Source organism: Phaseolus vulgaris, chromosome 10 (assembly GCF_051622355.1).
Source record: "Phaseolus vulgaris cultivar YP4 chromosome 10, ASM5162235v1, whole genome shotgun sequence".
Taxonomy (NCBI): domain Eukaryota; kingdom Viridiplantae; phylum Streptophyta; class Magnoliopsida; order Fabales; family Fabaceae; genus Phaseolus; species Phaseolus vulgaris.
In genome coordinates this window covers 5,929,997-5,957,377 of record NC_143507.1, presented here as the reverse complement: position 1 = coordinate 5,957,377, position 27,381 = coordinate 5,929,997, and the positions used below count along the sequence as shown (strand labels likewise).

The 27,381-nt window shown below is 35.8% G+C and overlaps 4 protein-coding genes and 1 pseudogene across 6 annotated transcripts; 3 read left to right on the top strand and 2 right to left on the bottom strand.

Annotated features, from left to right (window-relative positions):
* Positions 1–3,986: 3,986 nt before the first annotated feature.
* LOC137819589 (disease resistance protein RPV1-like) lies at positions 3,987–7,855 on the bottom strand (annotated as a pseudogene). The gene is made up of 5 exons (XR_016516376.1): positions 7,348–7,855; positions 6,170–7,256; positions 5,836–6,086; positions 5,000–5,725; positions 3,987–4,587 (listed from the first exon to the last, which is right to left on the bottom strand). The product of XR_016516376.1 is annotated as a disease resistance protein RPV1-like (transcript).
* Positions 7,856–11,024: 3,169 nt separating this feature from the next.
* Positions 11,025–15,291, top strand: LOC137819588 (disease resistance protein RUN1). 2 transcript variants are annotated; one of them, XM_068623485.2, is made up of 7 exons: positions 11,025–11,318; positions 11,409–12,209; positions 12,328–13,056; positions 13,583–14,568; positions 14,670–14,730; positions 14,826–14,875; positions 14,986–15,291. In XM_068623485.2, exons 1-2 carry the CDS (start codon positions 11,086–11,088, stop codon positions 11,977–11,979), a joined length of 804 nt encoding a protein of 267 aa, XP_068479586.2. In that variant the 5' UTR covers positions 11,025–11,085; the 3' UTR covers positions 11,980–12,209; positions 12,328–13,056; positions 13,583–14,568; positions 14,670–14,730; positions 14,826–14,875; positions 14,986–15,291. The 2 variants fall into 2 exon arrangements, with proteins under 2 accessions (XP_068479586.2, XP_068479587.2); XM_068623486.2 differs by having other exon boundaries at positions 11,031–11,318; positions 11,486–12,209.
* On the top strand, positions 12,081–14,425 carry LOC150024171 (uncharacterized). Its single transcript, XM_090296601.1, has 5 exons — positions 12,081–12,209; positions 12,328–12,758; positions 12,879–13,056; positions 13,583–14,029; positions 14,351–14,425. Exons 1-5 carry the CDS (start codon positions 12,081–12,083, stop codon positions 14,423–14,425), a joined length of 1,260 nt encoding a protein of 419 aa, XP_090152727.1.
* Positions 15,292–18,366: 3,075 nt separating the features above from the next.
* Positions 18,367–21,749, bottom strand: LOC137819190 (uncharacterized). The gene is made up of 7 exons (XM_068622964.1): positions 21,504–21,749; positions 20,745–21,182; positions 19,976–20,619; positions 19,382–19,880; positions 18,949–19,074; positions 18,532–18,673; positions 18,367–18,401 (listed from the first exon to the last, which is right to left on the bottom strand). Exons 1-7 carry the CDS (start codon positions 21,747–21,749, stop codon positions 18,367–18,369), a joined length of 2,130 nt encoding a protein of 709 aa, XP_068479065.1.
* A 601-nt stretch (positions 21,750–22,350) lies between these two features.
* On the top strand, positions 22,351–26,253 carry LOC137819585 (disease resistance protein RUN1). Its single transcript, XM_068623479.2, is given in 6 exon segments — positions 22,351–22,972; positions 23,068–24,151; positions 24,233–24,493; positions 24,604–25,329; positions 25,759–26,166; positions 26,168–26,253. Coding segments are annotated over 6 exon segments (3,027 nt in total). The 5' UTR covers positions 22,351–22,466; the 3' UTR covers positions 26,210–26,253.
* Positions 26,254–27,381: the final 1,128 nt, after the last annotated feature.

The following is a 27,381-nucleotide window of genomic DNA, read 5'->3' as shown; positions in this document are numbered from 1 at the left end:
TTCAAATACTAGGGCAAATTTCACAAGTTTTTGGTAGAGTTGGTTTGCACAAAATTTTTTAAAAATTCTCCCGAAATAGTTTTTTCCTGAAATTTCATGTACGAATCTGCACTGAATTTGGGACAAAATTCGACAAATTTTAGGTCAAACGGATGAGTATTCACCCACGAAAACAATCAAACAGTTTGACACAGAAACAAACCTTCCTCTCAACCCTGGCAGTGATGAATAAAAAATTTATTCACCGTCTAGTGGGACGAATCTGGGGCTCAAATCTCAGCCAAAACTCAGTAGAAACAGTGATGAACGTCTGCTACAAATTTCAGACCAAACTACCCAAGGAGTAAGGCGTAGTAATTGCCAGACGGAGATTGAACAAAACTAGTTTTCCGCAAACAAAACGTCTTGGTGTTTCTCCCCCGTATCTTCTTTTTGTGATTTGTTTATGGATGTGCCTCCTTACCTGGGTGAAAACAACATATGAAAGTACTTGTGTGATTTTTTTCAACGCAATACGGACCCATAATATAATTTCAGATACTAGGGCGAAATTTCAAAATTTCTGAAAGATTCTCCCAAAATAGTTTTTTTCCTCAAATATCACGTAAGAATCTACACTGAATTTGAGACAAAACGCGACAAATTTCAGGTCAAATGGATGACTATTCACCCACGAAAAAAATCAAACAGTTTCACACACAAACGAACCTTCCTCTCTGCCCTGACAGTGATGAATAAAAAATTTATTGACACAGTGGGACGAATCTGGGGCTCAAATCTCAGCCAAAACTCATTAGACACAGTGACAAACGTCTGGTAAAAATTTCATACCAAAACACCGAAGAAGTAAGGCGTCGTAAGTCCTAGACCGAGAGTGAACAAAACTGGTTTTCCAAAACAAATCATCCTGGCTTTTCTCCCCCGTATCTTCTTTTTGTGATTTGTTTATGGACGTGCCTCCTTACCTGGTTGCAAACAACATATGAAAGTACTTTTGTGAATTTTTTCAGCGCAATACGGACCTAGAATAAAATTTCAGATACTAGGGCGAAATTTCACAAGTTTAGGTAGAGGATAGCCTTTGTTTGCACAAAATTTCTGAAAACTTATCCCGAAATAGTTTTTTCCTAGAATTCCACGTAAGAATCTCCACTGTATTTGGGACAAAACTCGACAAATTTCAGGTTAAACGGATGAGTATTCACCCACGAAAAAAATCAAACTGTTTCATTCACAAACAAACCTTCATCTCAGCCCTGACGCGAATAAAAAATTTATTGACAGTCTCGTGAGACGAATCTCGGGCTCAAATCTCTGGCAAAACTCAGTAGAAATAATGACGAACGTCTGGTCAAAATTTCAGACCAAAATACCCAAGGAGTAAGGCGTAGTAAGTCCCAGACCAAAAGTGAACAGAACTGGTTTTCTGAAAACAAAATGTCCTCGTTTTTCTCCCTCGTATCTTGTTTTTGTGATTTGTTTTTAGACGTGCCTCCTTACCTAGAGGCCAAAAACATATGAAAGTACTTGTGTGAATTTTTTTCAGCGCAATACGGACCCTGAATAAAATTTCAAATACTAGGGCAAATTTCACAAGTTTTGGTAGAGTTGGTTTGCACAAAATTTATGAAAAATTCTCCCGAAATAGTTTTTTCCTGAAATTACACGTAAGAATCTCCACATAATTTGGGACAAAACCGAGAAATTTCAGGTCAAACGGATGAGTATTCACGAATGAAGAAAATCAAAACGTTTCACACTCAAACGAACCTTCCTCTCAACGCTGACAGTGATGAATAAAAAATTTATTCACAGTCTCGTGGGACGAATCTAGGCCTGAAAACTCAGCCAAAACTCAGTAGACACAGTGACGAACTTCTGGTAAAAATTTCAGACCAAAATACCCAAGAAGTAAGGCGTAGTAAGTCTCAGACCGAGAGTGAACAAAATTGGTTTTCTGCAAACAAAACGTCCTGGCTTTTCTTCCAGTATCTTCTTTTTGTGATTTTTTTTTGGACGTGCCTCCTTACCTGGGTGCAAACAACATATGAAAGTTTTTGTGTGAATTTTTTCAACGCAATACGGACCCAAAATAAAATTTCAGATACTAGGGCGAAATTTCACAAGTTTTCTGTAGAGGATAGCCTTGGTTTGCACAAAATTTCTGAAAAATTCTCCCAAAATAGTTTTTTCCCAGAATTCCACGTAAGAATCTCCACTGAATTTTAGACAAAACGCGACAAATTTCAAACAGTTTCACACTCAAACGGATGAGTATTCACCCACGAAGAAAATCAAACAGTTTTACACTCAAACAAACTTTTTTCTCTGCTCTTGCACATCACAAGATCTAAGCCAGCATGTCGGGTTTACCTTCTTACTTGGACAGGAACAAATATGCACTTTCCAAAGAACCAATCACTTCATCTGCTTGTAAAAAATCTGCATATATAACATAGGTCCCCTCGCACCAGCATTGTTGGCTTTCAGCATTCCTACTGATTTCCTCACCACTTCTTTCAGCACAAACCTGTTGAAGTGACAAATGATACATCAAACTATCTGATTGGATTTAAAATCAAAATTGACATATTTACATAATTTAAAACAAAAGTATTACATTTGCAAACTTTCCTGTAGGTGTAAGAGACTCATCAAGACTTCTGAAACTGGATGCAGACTCCGAGTACCTTTCTGCGAAATAATAGCTTGATTTATTCCTTGATGTATGTTCTTTCCTTTGTTGGTAAGGACAGATGGCTGTGGAATAGACGCTGATAGTGGAATAAGAGTTCTCATATAACGTAGTCTCATAATAAGAACAAGAAATTAGGAATGCATCCGTTGCTACGACAAATGAGAAGATAAATTATTCGTCAAATTTCAGGGAAGAACAGTCAACTGCTGTTTAATAAGGATGCAGAATATGCAGTGTCAGAGAATACGGTAAGAACATCCTTTATCTATGCTTTTGAAACTTCTTTTGAAAGTGGTTGCTTTCTCATGTGCAATATATTTCTTTTTCTTTGCTCTTTTCATCTAAAAGAACAAAATTGATTCAGAGATTGCCTACCGGAAGTTATCCTTTAGAGGTAAGAGACCATCAAGAGTGCTGAAATTCGCTGGACATTCCGAGTACCTTTATAAGAATACCTATCTAACGATATTTATCTGCATGATGCAATAGAGATTGAATTAAAACACAGTCTTCTTTGATTCGTTTGGAAAGAACCCAAGGTTTTTATTACGTGTCATTCTCTTTTAAAATCATTATTTGTTTCCACTTATAACTATTTCGTGTTCTCATTTACTTCTCTAATATTTTATCAAAAACTATCTTCTTCAAGGTTTTGGCCTGGCTAAAAGTTCTTAATCTTAGTCACTCCATGTACTTATATAAACCCGACTTTTTCGATACCAAGTCTTGAACAACTCATTCTCAAAGATTGTCGTTAACAAATTCATCTATTTTATCCTGTTTCTTGTTTATAAAAAATGACTTGTCGTAATTTTTTTAAAATTAGATTTATACTTTTTTTTTTATTTTGTTTATGATTTATCTTAACGACGTGAATGGGTAATGTAAACAAAGATGGACGTGTTATATTTTAAAACTTAAAAAAATGGACGCATAATATAAAAAAAAGGAATATATTGGAGAAAATTTGAATTGTATTAGTATAATATTTATTTTTCCAGTGGTTCAAAGTTGGCGTGCGTTGGTCGAATTTTTTAAACGTGCTTGCACCACTATAAAAAAAATGTACTCATCTTTGGTCTCCTTTGGATGGTTGTGTCTATACATATCCTTTGAATGTTTATTATGTTCAAACGAAAACAGAGACTACCTACCAGATACCAAAACAAAACACATAGCAAACTATCAAACTGCAGCTGTCTTTATATCATAATGCAATGTCTTATTTTAAGAGGATTCCTATTGAAATATTATATGCTAAAAGGGAAAAGAATTGACAAAAGTAAAATCCAGAAAACAAATACAATAAACCGCTCAAGAAAAGCCAAGGAAGCACCACTAAGGAGTGAGAACAGGGTGAAATAAACATGAATTTCTTAACTATAAGCTACACTATAAAGAAAAGAAAAGATGGGAAAAAAATGATCCTGCTGTTCAAAAAGAAGATAAATGACTTACCAGAAAAGTCACATTACAATTTTCTTTATGAATCTAATGAGGGAATTTTTCCTTGGCTCACCATATATCAGGTAGACAGCTGTGCTCTTAATCACCAAATCCTGACCAAAAGTCACAAAAATCTCCACCTTGTCTCCTGATCCTAAATTTGACATTATGCCATGCCAATCTTCATCATTAAAGGAAATTACTGTGCCATGGTTGTGTATCTGGCATGTGCACTTCGTGTAATTAACAATTAAGACAATAGTATGTTTAGGTTCAATGATTTCGGAGGTTGATGAATAAACGACACACAAAGCCATTCCCTTCACCTCACGATCTTGAGGCACAGTGAAAGAAACAGAATGTCCATCACCCATATGGGCCAACCAATAAGGATCGTTGTCACCTGGCAGAGAAACATCACATGACTCACTGCTTGCAAATACCTGTATCATGTGACAAACAAGGGCATGTTTAGTGAAACAAAAATGTTATACATGATTAAAACAAATCTGGTTAATAGTTTTGTTGTGTATATATCACCATCATTTTGCATTTCTGATTTTGTCTCTATTAGTTTATATTTATACGATCATTAGGAATAAAAAAACCATGAAGCTAGTAAAGCAATAAAGTGGAAATCAATTTCAAAGTACTTAGTATAAGCATAATCACTTGGTTATTTGATTATTCAACTCAGATACTTTTAGATGAAGTCGTGGGGCTATAGAAGCGAAGGGTGCTAAAAGTTCAGTAGTGTAGTTTCTACTAAATCTTCATTAGGATTATTTTCTGTTCTAAAAAATAATAGCTAAAATTATGGTGAAGGTTATAATCAAAGGAAGGCTAGAGAAGAACCTTAGGTATGCTATCGCTGACAGTATTGAAGAATTCTTTGTATCTTCCAACACCAGTCAGAGAAGACCTGAAATTATGCTTTGAAATTCCTGATTCTGTAATATTTGCATCATACTCGACCAATATAGTTTTTACTTGCTCATATAGTTCAAACTTGGCGTCACATTGCACCAAAACACTTCGAAGATTTGCAAGGCTGCTGAGCAATGGTGAAATATCATCCCAACTATTATCCTCCATATCCATGAAGGAATGAATATAAGATAAGGGATTCATTGTTCGCGACATCAGAGACCGAATCACAGAAGGAAAAAGATTATGTGATAATCCCTCAAATGCATGTAGGAATAAATATGCAAAGCTTTTTGAGCTTACAATTGAAAAAGGCACTTGTTTCACATCTGTATTTTCAGAAATTAGAATTCTCAAGGATTCCAATTGCACTATATCTTTTTCCAATAGGTCAATTTTCCAACAACCAGATATAATGAGAGTTTTCAAAGATTTCAACTTACATATCTCTCTGGGGAGAGTGCTTAGACTTGTACAGTCCTTCAAATTTAGCAGTATAAGATTGCAGAGACATCCAATAGATTGGTGTACTTCGCGCAATTTAAGACAATCTTTGAGAATGAGCTCTTCAAGACTTGGTAGTCTCGAAAAGTCAGGGGTTTTTATCAAGTACTTCGAGTGACTAAGATTCAGGACTTTTAGACACGCCAAAACCTTCAAGAATATTAGAAAAGAAAATGAAAAAATAATATAGTTATAAGTGGAAACAAATAATATTTGTATTTTAAGCTGAGTTTTAAAAGAAAATGGCACGTAATAAAAACCTGGGGTTCTTTCCAGACGAATCGAAGAAGAGTGTGTTTTAAATCAATCGCTATTGCATCATGCAGATTAAAGCCGTTAGGTAGGTATTCTTAGAATGGTCGTCGGAATCTCCAGCGAGTTTCAGCAGTCCAGCGAGTTCGAAGACTTTTGTATCCGGTGATGGGTCTCTTACCTCTACAGGATAACGTTCGAAGAAATCTCTTCCGCTAGACAATCTCTGAATGACCTTTTTACCCGGTGATGAAAAGAGCTAAGAAAAACATTTGTATTGCACATGAGAAATCAACCACTTCCAAAAGAAGTTTCAAAATCATAGATTAAGAATGCTCTTACAGTATTCACTGAAAATTCATGTTTTAGATCCTCATGAGGCCACAGTCGACTGTTCTTCCCAGATTCCTTTCTTGAAATTTCACTAATAATTTCTCTTCCCATTTCTCGTAGCAAATGATGCATTCCAAATTTGTTGTTTTCTTTAACTTTGATGAGGTTACGCTTTATGAGAACTCTTATTCCACTATCAGAGTCTACTCCACAGCCATTTAGGATCTTGGTAACATAGGCTCTGCTTTTACCAACAAAGAAACAACATACATCAAGGAATAAATCTTTTTCTATTTGATTAGCTAAACCGTCAAAACTTATTTTCAATATCTGTGGAACTTCATGCTGGGGAATATTGTCTAATCTTATCAATACTCTATTCCATTCATCTTTCGTCCTTTTGTATAAATAAGTTCCAATGACTTCGAGAGCTAGAGGTAGTGTTCCACAATAAGCAACTACTCTTTTTGCAAGTACACGGTATTCTTTTTTTGGTTTTGGTTCTCTAAATGCGTGCCAACTAAGAAGCTCAAGGGACTCGTTTGCGTTCATTGGAATCATCTGAAAAACAGAATCAACTTCAAGCATACTCGGCAGGTCTACTTCATCTCTCGCTGTAATGATTATTACAGTTCCTTCACCGAACCATGAACTACTTCCCCAGAGATCTAATTCGCCATAGTCATTCAAATCGTCAAGTACAAGAAGCACCCTTTTCCCATATAGTCTTTCCCAAATCATACTTCTTCCCATCTCAACGTCACTTATCTCCACCTTTGTTTTTAGTACATCTGAAAGAAGTTGTTCTTGTAAATGAACATACCCTCTTGTTTGACTACCTTCTGCAATATCTTCAATGAAACTTTTCTCCGTGAATGTATGATGAATTTGATTGTAGATGGCTTTGGCAAGAGTGGTTCTACCCGATCCTTCTCTTCCACATATCAGTATAGTTAAAACTTGGGTGGATTTATTTTTTATGCTCTGAATCACATCTTTCACACGGGATTCTAATACAACTGGAAATTTTGTAGCAGACAAGATTGGTAAATGAAGAACGATCTTAACAATTTTGTCCACTAGTTCAGCATCACTCCTTCAAGTTCAATAGCAATCATAGAAGAAGTCATGTAGTACCAACATAAAATCAGAAGCTTAAAATATGGTTGATTGAGTCAGTGTTTTACCTGTGATTTCTCTCATCCCATCCAAAGAAATTTGCAGCTTTGGTGAGTGCGTGGCTCCATCTAGACATGCCCTGCCTCAGTTGTTGTCCTGAGAATGTTTGGTGTGCAGTTGCTTTGAAGGCTTTTCCAAAATTACCCTTTTGAAGACGTACATGAGATGGGTGAATTTCGTAATAAACGGGCAGAACATGTCGGCAATAAGTTTGGTGCCATTTGATGATTTGTTGAAGCTGATTAAGACACCAAGCAGATTGAGAATAGGATTTGGTAAAAACTACAATTGCTACCCGACAGAGATTGAGAATAGGTTGTTGGATGTGCGTTGGATTGACTGCATTGGGGTGGTGAAGGAAGGTGGTGAGGCCAACAGCAGAGAGGTCAGAATCGAGATGAGAAACAAATGTCCTTTGGATGTCTTCTCCATTAAAGTTGATAAGCACATCGTACATCCGTGGCAGATTTGATAATGAAGATGACGATTCCATGGAAGAAATTGATGAGGTCAACTGTTAGAAGAAGAGAAAGCAATAATGCAACACAGTCAAAAAGACACAAAACCATTCAAAGTAGCCAAAGATACATTTATTTTTCATAGTCGTGGAAGCTCGTGAATTGCAGCACCCATTTCACTTTAGAAAAATAATATAGATGTAGATTATTATTTTAATATGAATGAATTATATAAATGATATGGAGAGGGGAGGGGTATATTTGTCCGTTAAGGGAGAAATGAGGAAAGAGCGATCTGTATAATGAATTATGTTGTGCAGATGGTTTGGCGAGTGAATCAGAGTCACTATCTCTCTCTTTCTCTTACACTACACAGTGGAACAACTCACCAAACTACCTAAACTTTTCTTCATACTCTTGGCCTTCACATTTGCTTTGTTTTTTAATCCTTCTTGTTTTATACAAATCCTTCAAACACAGATACAAATGAATAAAAAAAGGACCTTAAAGATGAGACTCTTCCCGATCTTGCCGACGGGATGATTCGCGACGTACTCCTCCTTGGTGAGATTCCTTGCCTCCAAGTATGATAGCCACGGTTACTCCAAAAATCATCTGAATGGCGGTGAATGTGACCGGCGCAAGGTTGAACGGTAAAAGACTATAGTCTCAACGTCTTATGTGACACGTATATGTCACGTGCCTAGACTTATATACTGTGTGCCACGTCATCAACTGTTAATGTCGTTGGTAAAAATTTAACAGAAATGATTATTTTGAATACATTTTAAAAAACTTAGGAATCAAATTGATTTTTTTAAAAACCACGGTATTAAATTCACTATTGAATCTAAATGTAGAGACGAAAAAGGTAATTAAAATAAACAAGTTGCTCTTATTGGCATTCAAAATAAATTGTTGCACGTTTTGGCTGACTAGATATCTAATGAGAAACTTGCCTTGGATAATCTAAGTAAGCTCAGCTTTAGATATACAATAAAAAATTTGGGGAAAGCCTGTGTTGTTGGTACAATGATGGTCATAGAGTTACTATTTTTTTATTGATGTTAATTTTAAGAATGTTTCTTCCTGCACCTCATCATATTTGGAAAATATTATTTTACCCTTTTTAAAAATACTTTCCACTTACTCTATTAACAAGATATTGAAAGTAAAAGAATAACTGTTGAACAAGATGATTTGATGTCTCCAAATCTATGTGAAAAGCTTGAAGACCCTGCTGCTATGTGTGTGTGTTGTCTAGTAGTTTTTTACTTGTTAATTCACTCCTTGTATTGATCCAAGCTCACTTGATTCTTTATCTTTTTTGAAAAGAAGTGTTTTCTAAAAAGTCGTGAAATTTCAACATGTTGAATTGTCGAAACAATTGGTTGTTTGACACTTAGTGGTTTTTAAAATGATTTGGGAAAACTTTGCTTTGTTTTGGCTTTGCTGTCAATTTGTTGTTTTTATAACAAAATTTTATGAAGTGTTTTGAACTGTTTTTAAATGATTCCAACTTCTTTTGATTTATGATCTAACAACTTTGACCACTTGCTTAAGTCTATATAAAGGTTATTTGATATTCTTTTCAAGAACCAAAGAAAGAAAGATGATGAAAAACGTTTTTCAAGAGTTCAAGAGTTTTGGATCATCACTTGTGTGTGGAATAGGACTGGGTCTTTGTATACTTATGTTCTTCTACTTTGTAAAGCCCATGTGTATTCTTTTCCTTCACTTTGAACACTATAATTCGGTGTATTTGGTGAAAGGTAGTTTCAAAAAGGTGTTTATGAAAATTGTGGTGTTGCCAAGGTGGTGATTCTTGAGGGGTTCAAGATATCACTCTTGGTGTGTGGTTTCTTGGTGTGTGGTTTGTAATCTAGGTTTGATTACATAGTGAATTCTCATTGGTTAGTTGAGGACTGGATGTAGCTCTTGGTTAAGAGTAAACTAGTATAAACCTTTGTGCGTGAATCTCTCTATCCCTTTTCTTTTATATTGTTTTAATAATTGTTCTTTTTCTACTGGTTTAACCAACCTCTTGTTTCGAGAAAACAACCGGTTGAATTTCTGTAAAGAACATTAAAACTAAATTTTTATCCAGTTGAACAGAAAATCAATTGGTTGATTTAGAACTTTTCACTCTATTTCCAATCTTTGCAAAAATCTTATGAAAATAATTCACTTCCCCTCTTGTTTAGGCCACTAATTCTAACAATAACAATATAGCACATATGTTTAGGCTAGAGTAATCTTTGGGCTTCAAGACAAGTTCTTGGGCTTCTTGGGATTCTTAGATTTAAGGATCTATCTATCAAGGATTCATTCCAACCTGAGCCCAACACTTTCTCTTTCTTAGCCATGAAGTGATTTTTGCTTGGGCTTTGCTTCAAGCGAAATCCTTTTCCTTCTAATTTTGGTGCATGATGACTTCAAGTCTTTCGTGAGCAAATTTTGGCTTTCTTCATGGTGAATGAATCTTTGCGCTCAACCTTTTTGGATTCGCTCAGTCCTTTGACATTTGGATCTCTTAACTTTTTTGGCCTCAATTCGTTCAGTGTATGATAGAAGTGCTCAGCAGTTTGAGTGTTTTCTTGAAGGTTGTGATCTATATTACAATGACCTCTTTAGATATACACAAATATGAAAAAAAATATAATGTATTTTTTTATTTTTTAAACTTAAAAGGGATATATGACTAAAATAAAAGAAGAGATAATGTAATGTTCTTAAATTAAAAAGTATAAAAATATAATTACAATTTTTTTTGTAATTATTGATATTTTCTTTTTTATGATTCAAAGTGAGTGTTAGCCTATTATCTTAAGGCAATTACTTCTTCCACCCAATGAAATTTGAACTTACATCCGATTTTTATCTGAAAAGACAAAAATACCCTTAAATAAAGAGGGGGAGTGGATCAAAATACATTTTGGAACCTCTTATAATACATTTTCAGATTTAGATTTTTAGAACACTTTTTTAATTCCATTATATAACTTTATGGATTTTGTTTTCCAAAATTTATTTTCTAAAATGTATTTTTGATTCTATAATATTTTTTTCAAAATGAGATTTTGATTTTACAATTTAAGAATACAAGAATCTTTTCAAGATTTACTTTTTCAATTTACTTCACTTGCATAAAGAATTAGCCATATCTTAAATGCTAAAGTAAAGAAGGGTCTCTTATGGTCTTAACTCGATTCCACAAGTATAAAAAGAAAAAGTCTTAATCTTCGGCGTACTTTGTTGCATTATTGCTTTCTCTTCTTGTAATAGTTCATGACCTCATCAATTCCTTCCATGGAATTGCTGTCTTCGACATCCAAACTGCCCGTTTATTACGAAATTGAGCCATCTGATGTACGTCTTCAGATGGGTGATTTTGGTAAAGCTTTCAAAGAAACGGCACACCAAACATTCTCAAGACAACAACTGGAGCATGGCATGTCCAGATGGAGCCAGGCACTCACCAAAGCTGCAAATTTATTTGGATGGGATGAGAGCAACCACAGGTAAATCACTCAATCAATGACCAAATTTTATGCTTGAGATTTAATTTTGGTAATACATGACTTCTTCGATACTTGCTATTGAACTTGAAGGAGTGATGCTGAACTAGTCGACAAAATTGTTAAAAGCCTTCTTAATTTACCAGTCTTGTCTGCTACTAAATTTCCAGTTGGGTTACAATACCAAGTGGAGGATCTGATTAGAACTATCAAAAGTAAATCCACGGAGGATTGTAGGATAGCGATATGTGGACAGGGAGGATGTGGTAAAACTACCCTTGCAAAAGCCATCTATAATCAAATTCATGGTACATTCACGGAGAAAAGTTTCATTGAAGATATTGGACAATTTAGTGGAATAAGAGGGGATCTTCGTTTACAAGAACAACTTCTCTCAGATGTCCTAAAAACAAAGGTGAAGATAAGCAGCGTTGAGATGGGAAAAAGAATGATTCGTGAAAGACTTTCTGGGAAAAGGGTGTTCATTGTACTTGATGATGTGCCTGAGTTTTGTGCATTACTCGACCTATGGGAATGCCGCCGTTGCTTCAGTGGAGGAACTATAATAATCATTACAACGAGAGATGAACACATACTGAGGATTCATGAAGTTGATTCTGTTTTTCGGATAAATCCAATGAGCCCATTCAGAGATTGCCTTTGAAAATGCTTTTAACAACAAAAGATTTCTTCCACCGTTATCCTTTAGTGGTAAGAGACACATCAAGCCTGCTGAGATTCGCAGAAAATTATGAGTACCACTATATGAAACTGAGATGGTTCAGTTTGCAAGGGTTTTCTTCAGAATACCTTCCTAATGACTTTTTTCTGCATTATGCAATAGCAATTGATTTAAAATACAGTCTTCTTCGATTCGTCTGGAATGAACCCCAGGTTTTTATGACGTACCATTTTCTTTTCAATTTCAGCTTAAAATAAGCATTATTTGTTTTCATTTATAACTATTTTATTTTCTTTTCTAATATTTTATCAAAAAACTATCTTCTTGAAGGTTTTGGCGTGGCTAAAAGTCCTTAATCTTAGTCACTCCAAGTACTTGACAAAAACCCCTGACATTTCGGGACTACCAAGTCTTGAACAGCTCATTCTCAAAGATTGCCCAAGATTGCGCGAAGTACACCCTTCTATTGGATGTCTCTGCAATCTTATACTGCTAAATTTGAAGGATTGTACAAGTCTAAGCAATCTGCCCAGAAAGATATATAAGTTGAAATGTTTGAAAACTCTCATTCTTTCTGGTTGTTCGAAGATTGACCTATTGGAAAAAGATATAGTGCAGATGGAATCCTTGATAACACTAATTGCTGAAAATACAGTTGTCAAACAAGTGCCTTTTTCAATTGTATACTCAAAAAGCATTGGATATATATCCCTAAGTGGATTTGAGGGATTGTCACATAATCTTTTTCCTTCTATCATTAGGTCTTGGATGTCACCAACAATGGATCCCCTATCTTATATTCATTTGGTTTGCATGGATGAGGAGGATAGTAGTCGGGATGATATTGCACCGTTGTTTAAAATTCTTTGAAATCTTCGAAGTGTTTTGGTGCAATGTGATACCGAGTTTCAGCAATCTAAGCAAGTAAAAACTATTCTGGTCGAATATGGTGCAAATATTTCAGAATCAGGAATTTCAAAGCATCAGTTGAGGTCTTCTTTCCTTGGTTTTGGAAGATACAATGAACTCTTCAATACTGTGAACGATAGCATATCTAAGGTTCTTCTCTAGCTTTCCCTTTGTTTATAACCTTCACTATCATTCTAGCTATTATTAAGAGAACATTAAATAATCCTGATGAAGTATCTGACAGAAACTACAATATGAAACTTTTAGACCTCTTCACTTCTATTATCACACAGCTTCATCTAAAAGTATCTAATTTTAATAATCAACTAACCAAGTGATTATACTTTTTTATACTATTTAATAGGAAATTGATTTCCACTTTCTTGCTTTACTTGCTTCATAATTGTTTTATTCCCAATGATCGTAGAATTATAAACTGTAAGAGACGAAAACAGAAATGCATTCTAAGTCCTAAGGACATGATGGTGTTATATATATACACAAGACTATTAGCCAGATTTGTTTAAATTAATTATCAGTGGTATTTCTTAATTATGAGTTACATTATTTGATTATAATTCTCATTTTGTAATTTGAATTATAAAATAATAATTGCAGAAGACAGTTTGAATTGAAAAATTACATAATTGACTAAGCTTTTCATCTCATTGTGCAGGTATTGGTAAGCAGTGAGTTTTGTGATGTTTCTCTCCCGGGTGACAATGATCCTTATTGGTTGGCCCATAAGGGTGAGGGACATTCTGTTTCTTTCACTGTACCTGGAGATCGTGAGATAAAGGGAATGCCTTTGTGTGTTGTTTATTTATCAACCTCCAAAATCATTGAACCCAAACTTACTACTGTCTTAATTGTTAATTACACAAACTGCACGTTACATATGCACAAGCATGACGCAGTAATTTCCTTTAATGATGAAGATTGGCATGGCGTAATGTCAAGTTTAGGATCAGGAGACAACGTGGAGATTTTTGTGACTTTTGGTTATGGATTGGTGGTCAATAACACAGTTGCCTATCTGATATATGGTGAATCAAATGACTTGGAAATGGATTCTTGCCTTGAGCCAATGGAAAATACCTTAATTAAATTCTTTAAGAAAATGGTAATGTGTGACTTCTGCTGAGTTAATGTTCTTCATTGAGAACATAACAGGATCCCTTGAGTTATGGAATCAATCCGTGTGTCCTTATTACAATTCATTCATCTTCTTTGAGAAAAGCAGGATCCCTTGAGTTATGGAATTAATCCTTGTGTCCTATAGTGCAATTTATCTTTCTGATCCTTTCCTTGTTTTTCTTTGAGTATAGCTCATAGTTAAATTCATATTTATTTTACACAATATTGAAAACAAGTTTCGACGGGTTACACAATCAAATGGAAAAAGATTTATTCCTTGATGTATGTTCTTTCCTTTGTTGGTAAGGACAGAGTCTATGTTACTAAGTTCCTAAATGGCTGTGGAATAGACGCGGATAGTGGAATAAGAGTTCTCATATAGCGTAGTCTCATGATAAGAACAGGAAATTAGGAATGCATCCGTTGCTACGACAAATGGGAAGATAAATTATTCGTCAAATTTCAGGGAAGAACAGTCAACTGTGGTTTAATAAGGATGCAGAATATGCACTGTCAGAGCATACGGTAAGAACACCCTTTATCTATGGTTTTGAAACTTCTTTTTGGAAGTGGTTGCTTTCTCATGAGCAATATATTTCTTTTTCTTTGCTCTTTTCATCTAAAAGGACAAAAGTGATTCAGAGATTGCCTACCGCAAGTGATTTCCTGGAACGTTATCCTTTAGAGGTAAGAGACCATCAAGACTGCTGAAATTCGCTGGACATTTCGAGTACCTTTCTAAGAATACCTATCTAAAGATATTTATCTGCATGATGCAATAGTGATTGACGTAAAACACAGTCTTCTTCGTATCGTTTGGAAAGAACCCCAGGTTTTTATTACGTGCCATTCTCTTTTAAAATCATTATTTGTTTTCACTTATAACCATTTCGTTTTCTCATTTGCTTCTCTAATATTTTATCAAAAGCTATCTTCTTGAAGGTTTTGACGTGGCTAAAAGTCCTTAATCTTAGTCACTCCAAGTACTTGATAGAAACCTGACTTTTCATATACCAAGTCTTGAACAACTCATTCTCAAAGATTGAACAAGATTGAGGGAAGTACACCAATCTATTGGATGCCTCTTGTATCTTACATTGCTAAATTTGCAAGACTGTACAAATCTAAGCAATCTCCCCAGAAAGATGTATAAGTTGAAATTCTTAAAAACTCTGATTGTATCTGGTTGTTGGAAGATTGACCTAATGGAAAAAGATATAGTGCGAATGAAATCCTTGATAACTATAATTGCTGAAAATACAACTGTCAAACAAATGCCTTTTTCTATAATTAATCCCTATAATTTTGACTATTTCTAATGTGTAGAATACAATTTTAAACATCTTATAATATTCACAATTACACAAACATTAATTTTAATATTTGAAATATAAACAACTAAATAACACATTTAATTTAACAAAAATTTCAATATCAATAATAACTAACAACAATTCAATGGAAACATTCATGCATTATCATGATGATTGAGATCTAAAAAACTACCAGAGTTTCAATTTCAATAGTAAAAAGAAGATATAAACACTGGTGCAAAAACACACAACTAGTGCGGCTATTTTGAATATATAAATGTGGCTATATAGTCGCATTTGATCAACACTCACTTGTAAATCGAAGAGATACAAATGCGGTTATATAGCCGCATTTATAAATACAATTTACAAGTGCGACTTTTAGCCGCACTTGTATATGCTTCAGTAAATAAAAATAATAATAAATATGTTCAAATGTAACCCACAATGTACAAATTATTTATAAATAATATACAAATTATAATACATAAAAAAATAAATTCAAAATATTAAAGAAAAATTCAAAAAATTTAAAACAGAACACTAATCTTGTGTGTGAACCGACGTTGGTGGTGAAGAGTGGCAGGGGAGCGCCAGCAACGACAGCGGAAGCGGTTGCAGAGTAGCGATGGAGATGAGAATGCCAATGGAACAGTTTGACCACAATGCAAGGAGAAAAAACAAATATAAGGAAAAACGAAAAAGATTTATACGTAGTGAAGATGCAGAGAAAGAAAGCAATTCAAGAAACTCACAATGACACAAATTAATGAAGATGCAGAAGAAGAGAAGAACTGCAAGCGTACGCGAGCGGAGGAACAGTGAAAACGAAAGGCAAAGTGGAGAAGAAAATATGAAAGTAGTGTGTGCAATTTAAATTTTAGGGTAAAAAAAGATTTACAAATGCGGCTATTTGAATAGCCGCATTTGTAAATCAAATTAATTTAAAAAATGTCACCGTATTTTTTACGAATGCGTTTGAACGCAAAGCCGCACTTAATAAGAGTATTATTTTCATCATTTTATACTAGTGAAAAAACTAACATGAATGACAAACATTCACCCACAAATGCTCCAATAATGCAATTAGAGAGAAAGGTCTGCCGCCACAAATGAGACATAAAGACGGAAGTAGAATTTAGATGACCAACAAGTGCAGACTCGCGTTGTAGTCGCCTTCGTCAGAGAAGAAGAAGAGGGATTCATGTGCGTTCAAAATGCAAGGAAGAAGATGCATTGTGTTCTTATTTAAGCAACTTCTGACGTAAATATATGAATATTTACATGAGACCCTAGAACATCTGAACATGTTTGAAATATTTACGAAAATATTACCATATTTTTTTGCGTAGGAGTTCAACATAAAAATAGGTGACGTAATTGACTCATTTTACATGATTGTGTATGAGGAATTTCCAAGAAAGTACTTACCCTTTTCCATGTTTGGAGACCCACTTTAAGTTGTTTTAAAATGAAATACTTTTGAAACTCTCCTCATGCGAAGAGAGTGGTATCAAGAATGGATTTTTCACTAAGGATATATACAATTTTATAATGTAAAAAGTGTAATAAATAAAATTATATTAAATTTATCACTTTCATTCATTTTTTTTTTACAATCTGTATTGTAAATAAAAGAGAAAATTACATGTATTTTTTTCCCTAGGCGAACATTTCCTCTAATATTAATTTTTTTATTAATAAAATGACACTATAAGCTCAGTAATTTTAGAAAAGACATTCATTTAACTAATATTTTTAATAATTATTATATTTTAATAAAGAGACACAATTTCTTTACTTGTTTATTTTTTAATTATTAAAAAATTAATAAATTAAAAAAGATATTTTAGAAGTGTCCAACCATTATACAACAACAAACACTCTAAGCAACTTTCCTACAAACGGAACCATTGAAAAGTTGCCATCACCAAAAAAAGGCTACATATTAAAGACTAAGCATCCTCCACAAACAATTAGGTCCTAGACCTTCAAACTTATGCAGTAAGCATGAGACTGCAGATATCTCAATGTTGATAACAGCACCTTATACAGCAGAGAAGCACTTTCCATAAAATTCTCTACCACACACCAACATAAATGCAAGTATTGAAAAAAACTCTGGCCAACCTTTACAACAGCAAAGAGGCTCTTTTGCTGCCTTAACTGCATCATCACGCCTATTTTCATGCACCTTTCATTCTACCTTATTTCCACCATTCTTCCTCAGAGAGTCAAACTGCATGGTTATCTAATGGCTGCAGCAGAATCTTCTCAAGCCATTCTACTCATGGACATAGCAATTACCGGCACAGTACTTCAAGCATAATCTTCAAGCAGAAACTGAACTCTCGAACAAATTGGCTGCAGCATTTTCTAACTTTCCTTAAGAGATTCTAATAAAGGCTAGAAAATTGACTTGGAGAGTACTGGTGCTTATTTCTCAAAAAACGAACACTTTCTCCTTAAGCCTCCTCAATTGTTCTCTAAAGCTAGTTCAACATTTAAACCAATCCCTCCACTTCCAGGTTCAAACAAATTCCTGCATTGGGATTGAGTACTTCTCGCATCACCTTCCCTTCACAACTTTCTACATACTAACCCAGCTTTGCACCCTCTAAGAGGCTTCTCACCCAATCTCTTAAATCTGCCCGATACCTCTACTCACCTCAGACTTTACTGACCCCTTCAGCTCCTCAAAATCAGCAAGCTAATGCCTCCTGCTACCTCATCCAGGCATTTCATTTTCTCCTCCTAAGGGTCCACAAAGCAGAACCTATAGACCTTTGACATTTTTGCTTCAAATGCTACAGAGTTGTTCTGTTTCGCACCTTAATAACAGCCTTCTAGTTGAAATTAAAATTCTTTTTCCATCATTGTGCAACTTGCGCTTTATGATTAAAAGTCTCATCAGAGTACCGTAATTAGCATCTGAAGTGTAGCATTTATACCACCTAAATTATGCAGATTTATTGGTGCACTCAAAACTGAAGTGAGTATGTTCTGCTTCTCATAGACTGGCCAGCACAGGCTTTCTCCCAACAGCTGATACACCAATAGTTCAAAAGCACAGTCTAGTCGTCAGTTATGCAACCAAAACAACCTGCATAGCTTACCCTGGCGCCCCTCAAGTAAGCATTAAAAACTTGCCTTTAGTATTTACCGACACCTTTACCTTGAGAACTATGCTTCTGGACCAGCACCAGTAGCAGAGCTACATAAAGTCCACATCCTACTTCTACACCAGTCTCATAATGAAATGGAAACTGGGGAATCCTTGGGGAGAGGCTCAACACCTCTGCTGCTACTATTAATTCCTGCAACTCCTTAGAACTGCATCAGCATTGATAAGGTTGCTCTACTTTGTGCTGCCCCTACCTGAACTCTCCCAGCCTACTAAACACCCTTCACGTGATAGTTTCCTTCGAGTACTATAGCTACCCTACATTCAACCTTTCCCTCCATAATTGCTTCCTATATTCCTTCCCCTTACCTATAACTTCTAATACATGGAAGGGGATTCAGGACCCGTGTAGGAGTGATTGAAAGAAGGAGTCCTATACTTCATCCACAACCAAGACATAAGTTGTACCATATGGAAAATCTCTTCCGCATTAACTGCTCCTTGTTTGAAAATAACGTTGTTTCTATGATCCCAAATACACCTCACTATGATTGCCCAAATACCTTTCCATACCAAGTTTTGATTGCTATTCACCTGTTCCAGATGAAAATTCTCAAAATGGCACTTCAATTCATTGTGTTGCACCGATAGAATACCAATCCATCTAAAACATGTAGGCCAAACCTTCTAGGCAATCATGCATTCTATGAATAAATGTTGACTTGACTCCTCCTTAGCCTGACACAGCACATAAGGGAGTAGGCACTGACACTCCTCTCCTACTTAATGCTACTCTTGTTGGAATTCTATCCAATAAGACCATCCGGGCCGTAAACAACACGTTGGGTAGCGCTTTTATCTTCCAAAATCACTTGAAGAGGTCATTGTGAGGACCTCTTACAGGATTAGTTAAGTGATCATACGCCGATTTCACTAAGAACATCCCTGATTCTTCATTCCTCCACACCTGGTAGCCCTTCACCTTTTTATACAGATTGGTTTGAGATATGAGCCTTAAAAGATCTTCCTCCATAATAGATTCCCACACAAACCTAGCACATCTCCACCTTAGACTCCACCGCCATTCTGATCCTACCCACACGCCAGCCTCACCTACCTTTTCTCCCTGGTTCAAGGATAAAGAATGCAACCTAGGGAATACTGTTTTGAGGTTCAGATTTCCAACCCACACATCCTTCCAAAATCTAACCTTATCACTAGCTCCTATTTTCAAACTTGTTGCTTCCTGAAACCATCCACCACCTCCTCCCCCATGACAAACTTTGGACAGGTCCCCCGACCACCATGATTGGAGCTTCACTGGCGTACTAGCAGCCGAGCCATACTTTGACACCAGCAAGTCTCTCCATTTGCCTTTCTCTCCAATCAGTAAACACCACCTCCATTTAGCCAGAAGAGCTTGGTTAAACTTTCTAATGTCTTTAACACCCAACCCACCTTCCTCTTTAGGTTTACACACATCCTCCCATCTTACCCATGATATTGTTCTTTCTTCCTTCCCCCACGCCCACAAGAACCTCCTTTGGATGCTGGTGATGCTAATACGAATTCTGGCGCTTTATAGAATGCTAGATAGAAGAGAGGCAAAGCTGAGAGGACAAATTTAATTAAACATATTCTTCCTGCCAATGACAAGAATCTCCCTTTCCACGCACTGAGTTTTGCTTTAAGTTTCCTTAGGATTGGCTCCCAAAACATTATCTTCCTAGGGTTACCACCCACTTCAAGCCCCAAATACTTGAAAGGAATCGACATCTGCGTACAATTTAAGGTCTTAGCGTAGAGATCCAGGGCATTCCTTTCAACATTTATGCCTGCAACCTTCGACTTATGGAAATTAATCTTCAAGCCTGATGCAAGTTCATAGCCCCTCAATATAGCCTTCATAGTGATTACATTTCTAAAGGAGTCTTCACATAGAAAAAGTGTATCATCAGCCAATTGAAGCACGCACACCTCTACCGCATTCCTACCAATCTTCAAGCCTGATAACGCATTGGCCTTTATAGCTTGTTTGGCTAACTCAGCAAGGCCTTCAGCTACTATGATAAATAGGAATGGTGCTAGATGATCACCCTGCCTCAACCCTCTCGTCGGTTTAAATTCTTCAGTAGACTTCTATTAACCAAAATCGAGACCGAAGCAAAAACCAAGCATTCTCTGACCCATAAAATCCATTTATAGTGAAACCCCAACCTTTGCATCATATGATAAAGAAAATCCCACTTGACCGAGTGGTACACCTTTTTATAGTCCACCTTTAAAAATAGGAGACTCCTCCCATCCCTCCTGAGCTCCTCTACCACTTCATTCGCCATTAGTACGCTATCCAGCATCCCTCTATCCATCAAAAAGGCCGAATGACTCCCATCTATCACCGATGGCAGAACAGACTTGATTCTACAAGACAACACCTTCGATATGATTTTATATAGAGCACTCACTAAGGTGATTGGTCTATACTGATCAAGCTTCAAAGGGTCACTAACTTTAGGGACCAAGGCTATAAACGAAGCATTACATCCTTTTGGTATGCTACTTGAATCATGGAACTGTGCCACCACTGCTACAATGTCACTTTTAATAACATCCCAACTTTTCTTGATGAAGTTAAAGTTATATCCATATGGACCAGGACTCTTTGAGCCATCACATCGCCACACCGCTTCCTGCACTTCTTCCTTAGTGAACTCAACAATAAGGATAAGATTTCCTTCCACAGAGAGGGTTTTAAACTTAGCCGCACCAATTCTAACCCCGACGTCTTTAGTAGCCACAAATTTGTCTTGGAACAACTTTTTTGCTTCTTTTATAACAACTTCAGGCTCCTCGCACCACTCACCTCCGACCTCAACTCTTTTGATTTCATTCCTAAGTCTTCTCCACCTTAGAATTGAGTGATAGTATCTTGAACATGAATCCCCATGCTTTAGCCAATTTACTCTCGTCTTTTGACTAGTGAGAGATTATATCCTTTTATTTGTCACCCTCAATTGGCTAACGAGTTCCATTCTTTCAAGCCTAGAACTTCCCTCCAGCTTGCCATATGCATCTTGACAGTCAACTTCTTCTATTCTCTTCAAGATTCTACTCTTTTTTAAGTCAATATTACCAAACACATCCATGTTCCAGACTTTTAGGTCGTTCTTTAGCATCTTCAACTTATCTTTGAGTTTGATCATGTCATTCCCTTGTGTAGAGTATGACATCCATTTCTCTTGCACCAGCTCCTTGAATCCCCTCTCCATGTGCCATGCGTCGATAGTTCTGAATGGCTTAGGATCTCAGTCTTTTACCATAAACTTCACCACTAAAACATAGTGATCAAACACTACCTGCTGTTTACACCCTGACCAATTCTGTAACCAATCATTGTTCACAAGCACTCTATCTAACCTGCTCTTAGTTGATCCATTTGATTTGAACCATGTGCACTTCTTGCCAATAATAGGCAAATCTAGCAAGAAATTTTTGTCAACGAACCAATTGAAACCAATTATTTCATTTGACAAAGCTACCCTTTCACTGACACCTTTCCTTCTCCATTGATGTGCGCGAACTTCATCGCTACTTGTTTATAAAAAATGACCTGTCGTAAATTTTTTCAAATTATATTTATACTTTTTTTTTATTTTGTTACTTTGTTACAATGATTTATGTTAACGAGGTGAATGGGTAATGTAAACATGCATGTTATATTTTAAAACTTAAAAAGCTGGACGCATAATATAAAAAAGGAATATATTGGAGAAAATTTCATAGGTATTAGTATAATATTTATTTTTTCAGTGATTCAAAGTTGGCGTGCATTGGTCTAACTTTTAAAATGGCTAAAGTAAAAGAGGTTCTGTGATATCATTTGACTATAAAAAAATGTATTATTCATCTTTGGTGTCCTTAACGGTTATGTCTGTGCATATTATTTGACTGCGTTGCATCATTTGTTTCTCTTCTGCTAACAGTTGATGACCTCATCAATTCCTTCCATGGAATTGGCCTCCTCAACATCCAAACTCCCACGGATGTACGATGTACTCATCAACTTTACTGGAGAAGACATCCAAAGGAAATTTGTGTCTCATCTCAATTCTGCCCTCTCTGCTGTTGGCTTCACCACTTTCCTTCACCACCCCAATGCACACAACCCAATTCACATCCAACAACCTATTCTCAATCTCTCTCGTGTAGCAATTGTTGTTTTCACCAAAACCTATTCTCAATCTGCTTGGTGTCTTCACCAGCTTCAACAAATCATTAGATGGAAAGAAACTTATTGTCGACATGTTCTGCCCGTTTATTACGAAATTGAGCCATCTGATGTACGTCTTCAGAAGGGTGATTTTGGAAAAGCCTTGAAAGAAACTGCACACCAAACATTTTCAGGACAACAACTGGAACATGCCATGTCCAAATGGAGCCACGCACTCACCAAAGCTGCAAATTTCTTTGGATGGGATGAGAGCAATTACAGGTAAATCACTCACTCAATCACCATATTTTAAGCTTCTGATTTAATTTTGGTAATACATGACATGACTTCTTCCATAATTGCTATTGAACTTGAAGGAGTGATGCTGAACTAGTGGACAAAATTGTTAAGACCGTTCTTAATTTACCAGTGTTGTCTGCTACTAAATTTCCAGTTGGATTACAATACCAAGTGGAGGATCTGATTGGAACTATCAAAAGTAAATCCACGGAAGTTTGTAGGATAGCGATATGTGGACAGGGAGGATCTGGTAAAACCACCCTTGCTAAAGCCATCTACCATCAAATTCATGATACATTCACGGAGAAAAGTTTCATTGAAGATATTGGACAAGTTATCGGAATAAGAGGGGATCTTGGTTTACTAGAACAACTCCTTTCAGATGTCCTAAAAACAAAGGTAGAGATAGATAGCTTTGAGATGGGAAGACGTATGATTCGGGAAAGACTTTCTGGGAAAAGGGTGCTCATTGTACTTGACGATGTGCCTCCGTTTGATGCCACATTACTATGGGAATGCCGTCATTGGTATGGAAGAGGAAGTGTAATAATCATTACAACAACACCTGAAAAACTACCGATGATATATCAAACTGATTCTATTTTTCAGGTAGAGCTAATGAACTCAGATGAATCCCTTGAGCTTCTTAGTTGGCACGCATTTAAAGAAGCAAAACCAAAAGAAGATTATCGTTTCCTAGCAGAAAGAGTAGTTGCTTATTGTGGAGGACTACCTCTAGCTCTTGAAGTCATTGAAAGTTATTTATATGAAAGGACGAAAGAAGAATGGAATAGAGTACTCTTAAAATTAAAGAAAATTCCCGACCGTAAATTTGACCAGATATTGAAAATAAGCTTCGACGGTTTATGCAATCAAATGGAAAAAAAATTATTCCTTGATTTATGTTGTTCCTTTGTTGGTAAAGGCAGAGCGTATGTTACCAAGATCCTAAATGGCTGTGGAATAGACCCTGATAGTGAAATAAGAGTTCTGACAGAGCGTAGTCTTATACGAGTTAATAAGAACAACAAATTAGGAATGCATCCGTTGCTACGACAAATGGGAAGAGAAATTATTCGTCAAATTTCAAGAAAGGAAACTGGGAAGAACAGTCAACTGTGTTTTGATAAGGATGCAGAATATGTACTGTCAGAGAATACGGTAAGAACATCCTTTATCTATGCTTTTGAAACTTCTTTTGGAAGTGGTTGCTTTCTCATGTGTAATATATTTCTTTCTTAGCTCTTCTCATCTAAGGGGACAAAAGTGATTCAGAGATTGCCTATCGGAAGTGATTTCTTGGAACGTTATTCTTTAGAGGCAAGAGACGCATCAAGACGGCTGGAATTCGCTGGACATTCCGAGTACCATTCTAAGAAACTGAGATGGATCAGTATGCAAGGGTTTTCTTCAGAATACCTACCTAACGACTTTTATCTGCATGATGCAATAGTGATTGATTTAAAACACAGTCTTCTTCGATTCGTTTGGAAAGAACCCCAGGTTTTTACTACGTGTCATTTTGTTTTAAAATTATTATTTGTTTCCACTTATAACTATTCCGTTTTCTCATATTCTTCTCTACCGTTTTATCAAAAACTATCTTCTTGAAGGTTTTGGCGTGGCTAAAAGTCCTTAATCTTAGTCACTCAAAGTACTTAAAAGAAACCCCTGACTTTTCCGGACTACCAAGTCTTGAACAGCTTATTCTCAAAGATTGTCCAAGATTGCGTGAAGTACACCAATCTATTGGATGTCTCTGCAATCTTATACTGCTAAATTTGAAGGATTGTACAAGTCTGAGCAATCTCCCCGAAGAGATATATAAGCTGAAATGTTTAAAAACTCTGATTCTATCTGGTTGTTCGAAGATGGACCTAATGGAAAACGATAGAGTGCGAATGAAATCCTTGATAACTATAATTGCTGAAAATACAGTTATGAAACAATTGCCTTTTACAATTGTAAGCCGAAAAAGCATTGGATATATATCCCTACGTGGATTTGAGGAATCGTCACATAATCTTTTTCCTTCTATCATTCGGTCTCGGATGTCGCCAACAACGAATCCCCTATCTTATATTCATTCCTTCATGCATACGGAAGATAATAGTTGGGATGATATTGCACCATTGCTTAGCAGCCTCGCAAATCTTCGAAGTGTTTTGGTGCAATGTGACGCCGAGTTTCAACTATCTAAGCAAGTAAAAACCATACTGGCCGAATATGGTGCAAATATTACAGAATCAGTAATTTCAAAGCATCACCTCAGGTATTTTCTGACTGGTGTTGGAAGATACAAACAATTCTTCAATACTGGGAGCAGTAGCATACCTAAGGTTCTTCTCTAGCTTTCCCTTTTTTATTACCTTCAACATCATTTTAGGTATTATTTAAGAGAACAGAAAATAATCCTAATCAAGTATATAGTACAAACTAAAATACTGAACTTTTATATCTCTTCCCTTCGATGGCCCCACGACTTCATATAAAAGTATCTTATTTTAATAAACAACTAATCAAGTGATTATGCTTATACTAAGTACTACCAAATTGATTTCCACTTTCTTGCTTTACTAGCTTCATGATTGCTTTATTCCCAATGATCATTGAAATATAAACTAAGAGAGACAAAAACAGAAATGCATTCTAAATCCTTAAAGAAATGAAAGTGCTATATACACAACAAAACTATTAACCAGATCTGTTTTAATCATGTATAACATTTTTGTTTAACTAAACATATCCTTGTTTATCACATGATACAGATATTTGAAAGCAGTGAGTTATGTGATGCTTATCTCCCAGGTGACAATGATCCTTATTGGTTGGCCCATATGGGTGAGGGACATTCTGTTTCTTTCACTGTGCCTCAAGATCGTGTCGTGAAGGGAATGGCTTTGTGTGTGGTTTATTTATCAACCTCTGAAATCATTGAACCTGCACTTAGTACTGTCTTAATTGTTAATTACACAAAGTGCACATGCCAGATACACAACCATGGCACAGTAATTTCCTTCAACAACGAAGATTGGGCTGACATAATGTCAAATTTAGGATCAAAAGACAAGGTGGAGATTTTTGTGAGTTTTGGTAATGAATTGGTAGTCAAGAACACAGCTGTCTATCTAATATGTAGTGAATCGAATGACTTAGAAAAGGAGCCTGTGCCAAAGAAAAAAATCTTTTATTAGATTAATAAAGAAAATTGTAATGTGAGAACAGCCGGATCCCTTGAGTTATGGAATGAATCCTGGTGTCCTTATTGCAATTCTTTTTTCTGATCTTTCCTTGTTTTTCTTTGAGTAGAGCTCATAGTTACGAGATTCATATTTATTTTACCCTGTTTCTCATTTCTCACATTGTGCTTGCTTGGCTTTACTTAGCTGTTTATTGGATTTGCTTTCTCGTTGTTACTTTTGTCAATTCTTTTCCCTTTTAGCATATAATATTTCATTCAGAAATCCTCGTATTTCTTATGAAATAAAGATAGTTGCGGTTCAATAATTTGTTATGTGTTTTGCCATACTATATGCTATGTAGTCTGTTTTTATTTCAACATAAGAAGCACCGTAGCCTCATCGCTTTATTTCAAACTAAATTAAACAAAGTTTGATTTCATTTCTCGTTATTTACACTGATTCTATTTGTTTTATGTATAATTTAAAAGTATTTCATTTTTTTTTCAATTTACATTTATAAATTTTGTTACATGAACTGCATGTATGGGTATGTATGAGCCGCAAGCATTGTTATATATATATATATATATATATATATAAGCCATAGACGATGCCACTGTAGGTCATCTAATAATAGCCGCATGCATTTACTTTACCCTGTTTCTTACTCCTCCACATCATCATCAACTTCTTGTTCTCTCTTCTTCCTCTGTAATCCAAATATACCTTCCACTTCAATGATTTTATTGGCATGTGACATTTGATCTACTTGGTAAGGGACGTTCTCTTCCATCATTTGAGTCAATGTGACCTTAGGCTGGCTTTAATTCAACACATCAACCATGTTTGTCTACTTGAAATGTTGGATATAGGACATTGTTCACTTATCTGTGCTAGATTAAATGGATCAAATGGTTGGTATCTTGAACTCATTTGAATATCCACAATATTATATTTAGGGTCAAAACTTGCACCTCTTCTTGATTGATCAAACATGTATCGGTCGAGGCCGAATGATCCTATAACACTTGGTATCAGATGTCGCACAACTGACTAGTGTAAATACATCAAAGTAAAAAGGAATACGTGATATATTAGGTAATTTCATTTTTATGATTATACACAATAAACATGACCCATCAATGATAGAGTCAATTACACTGGTATAAATAAGCACATTAGACAAAGCAAAGGTACTTCACTATTACA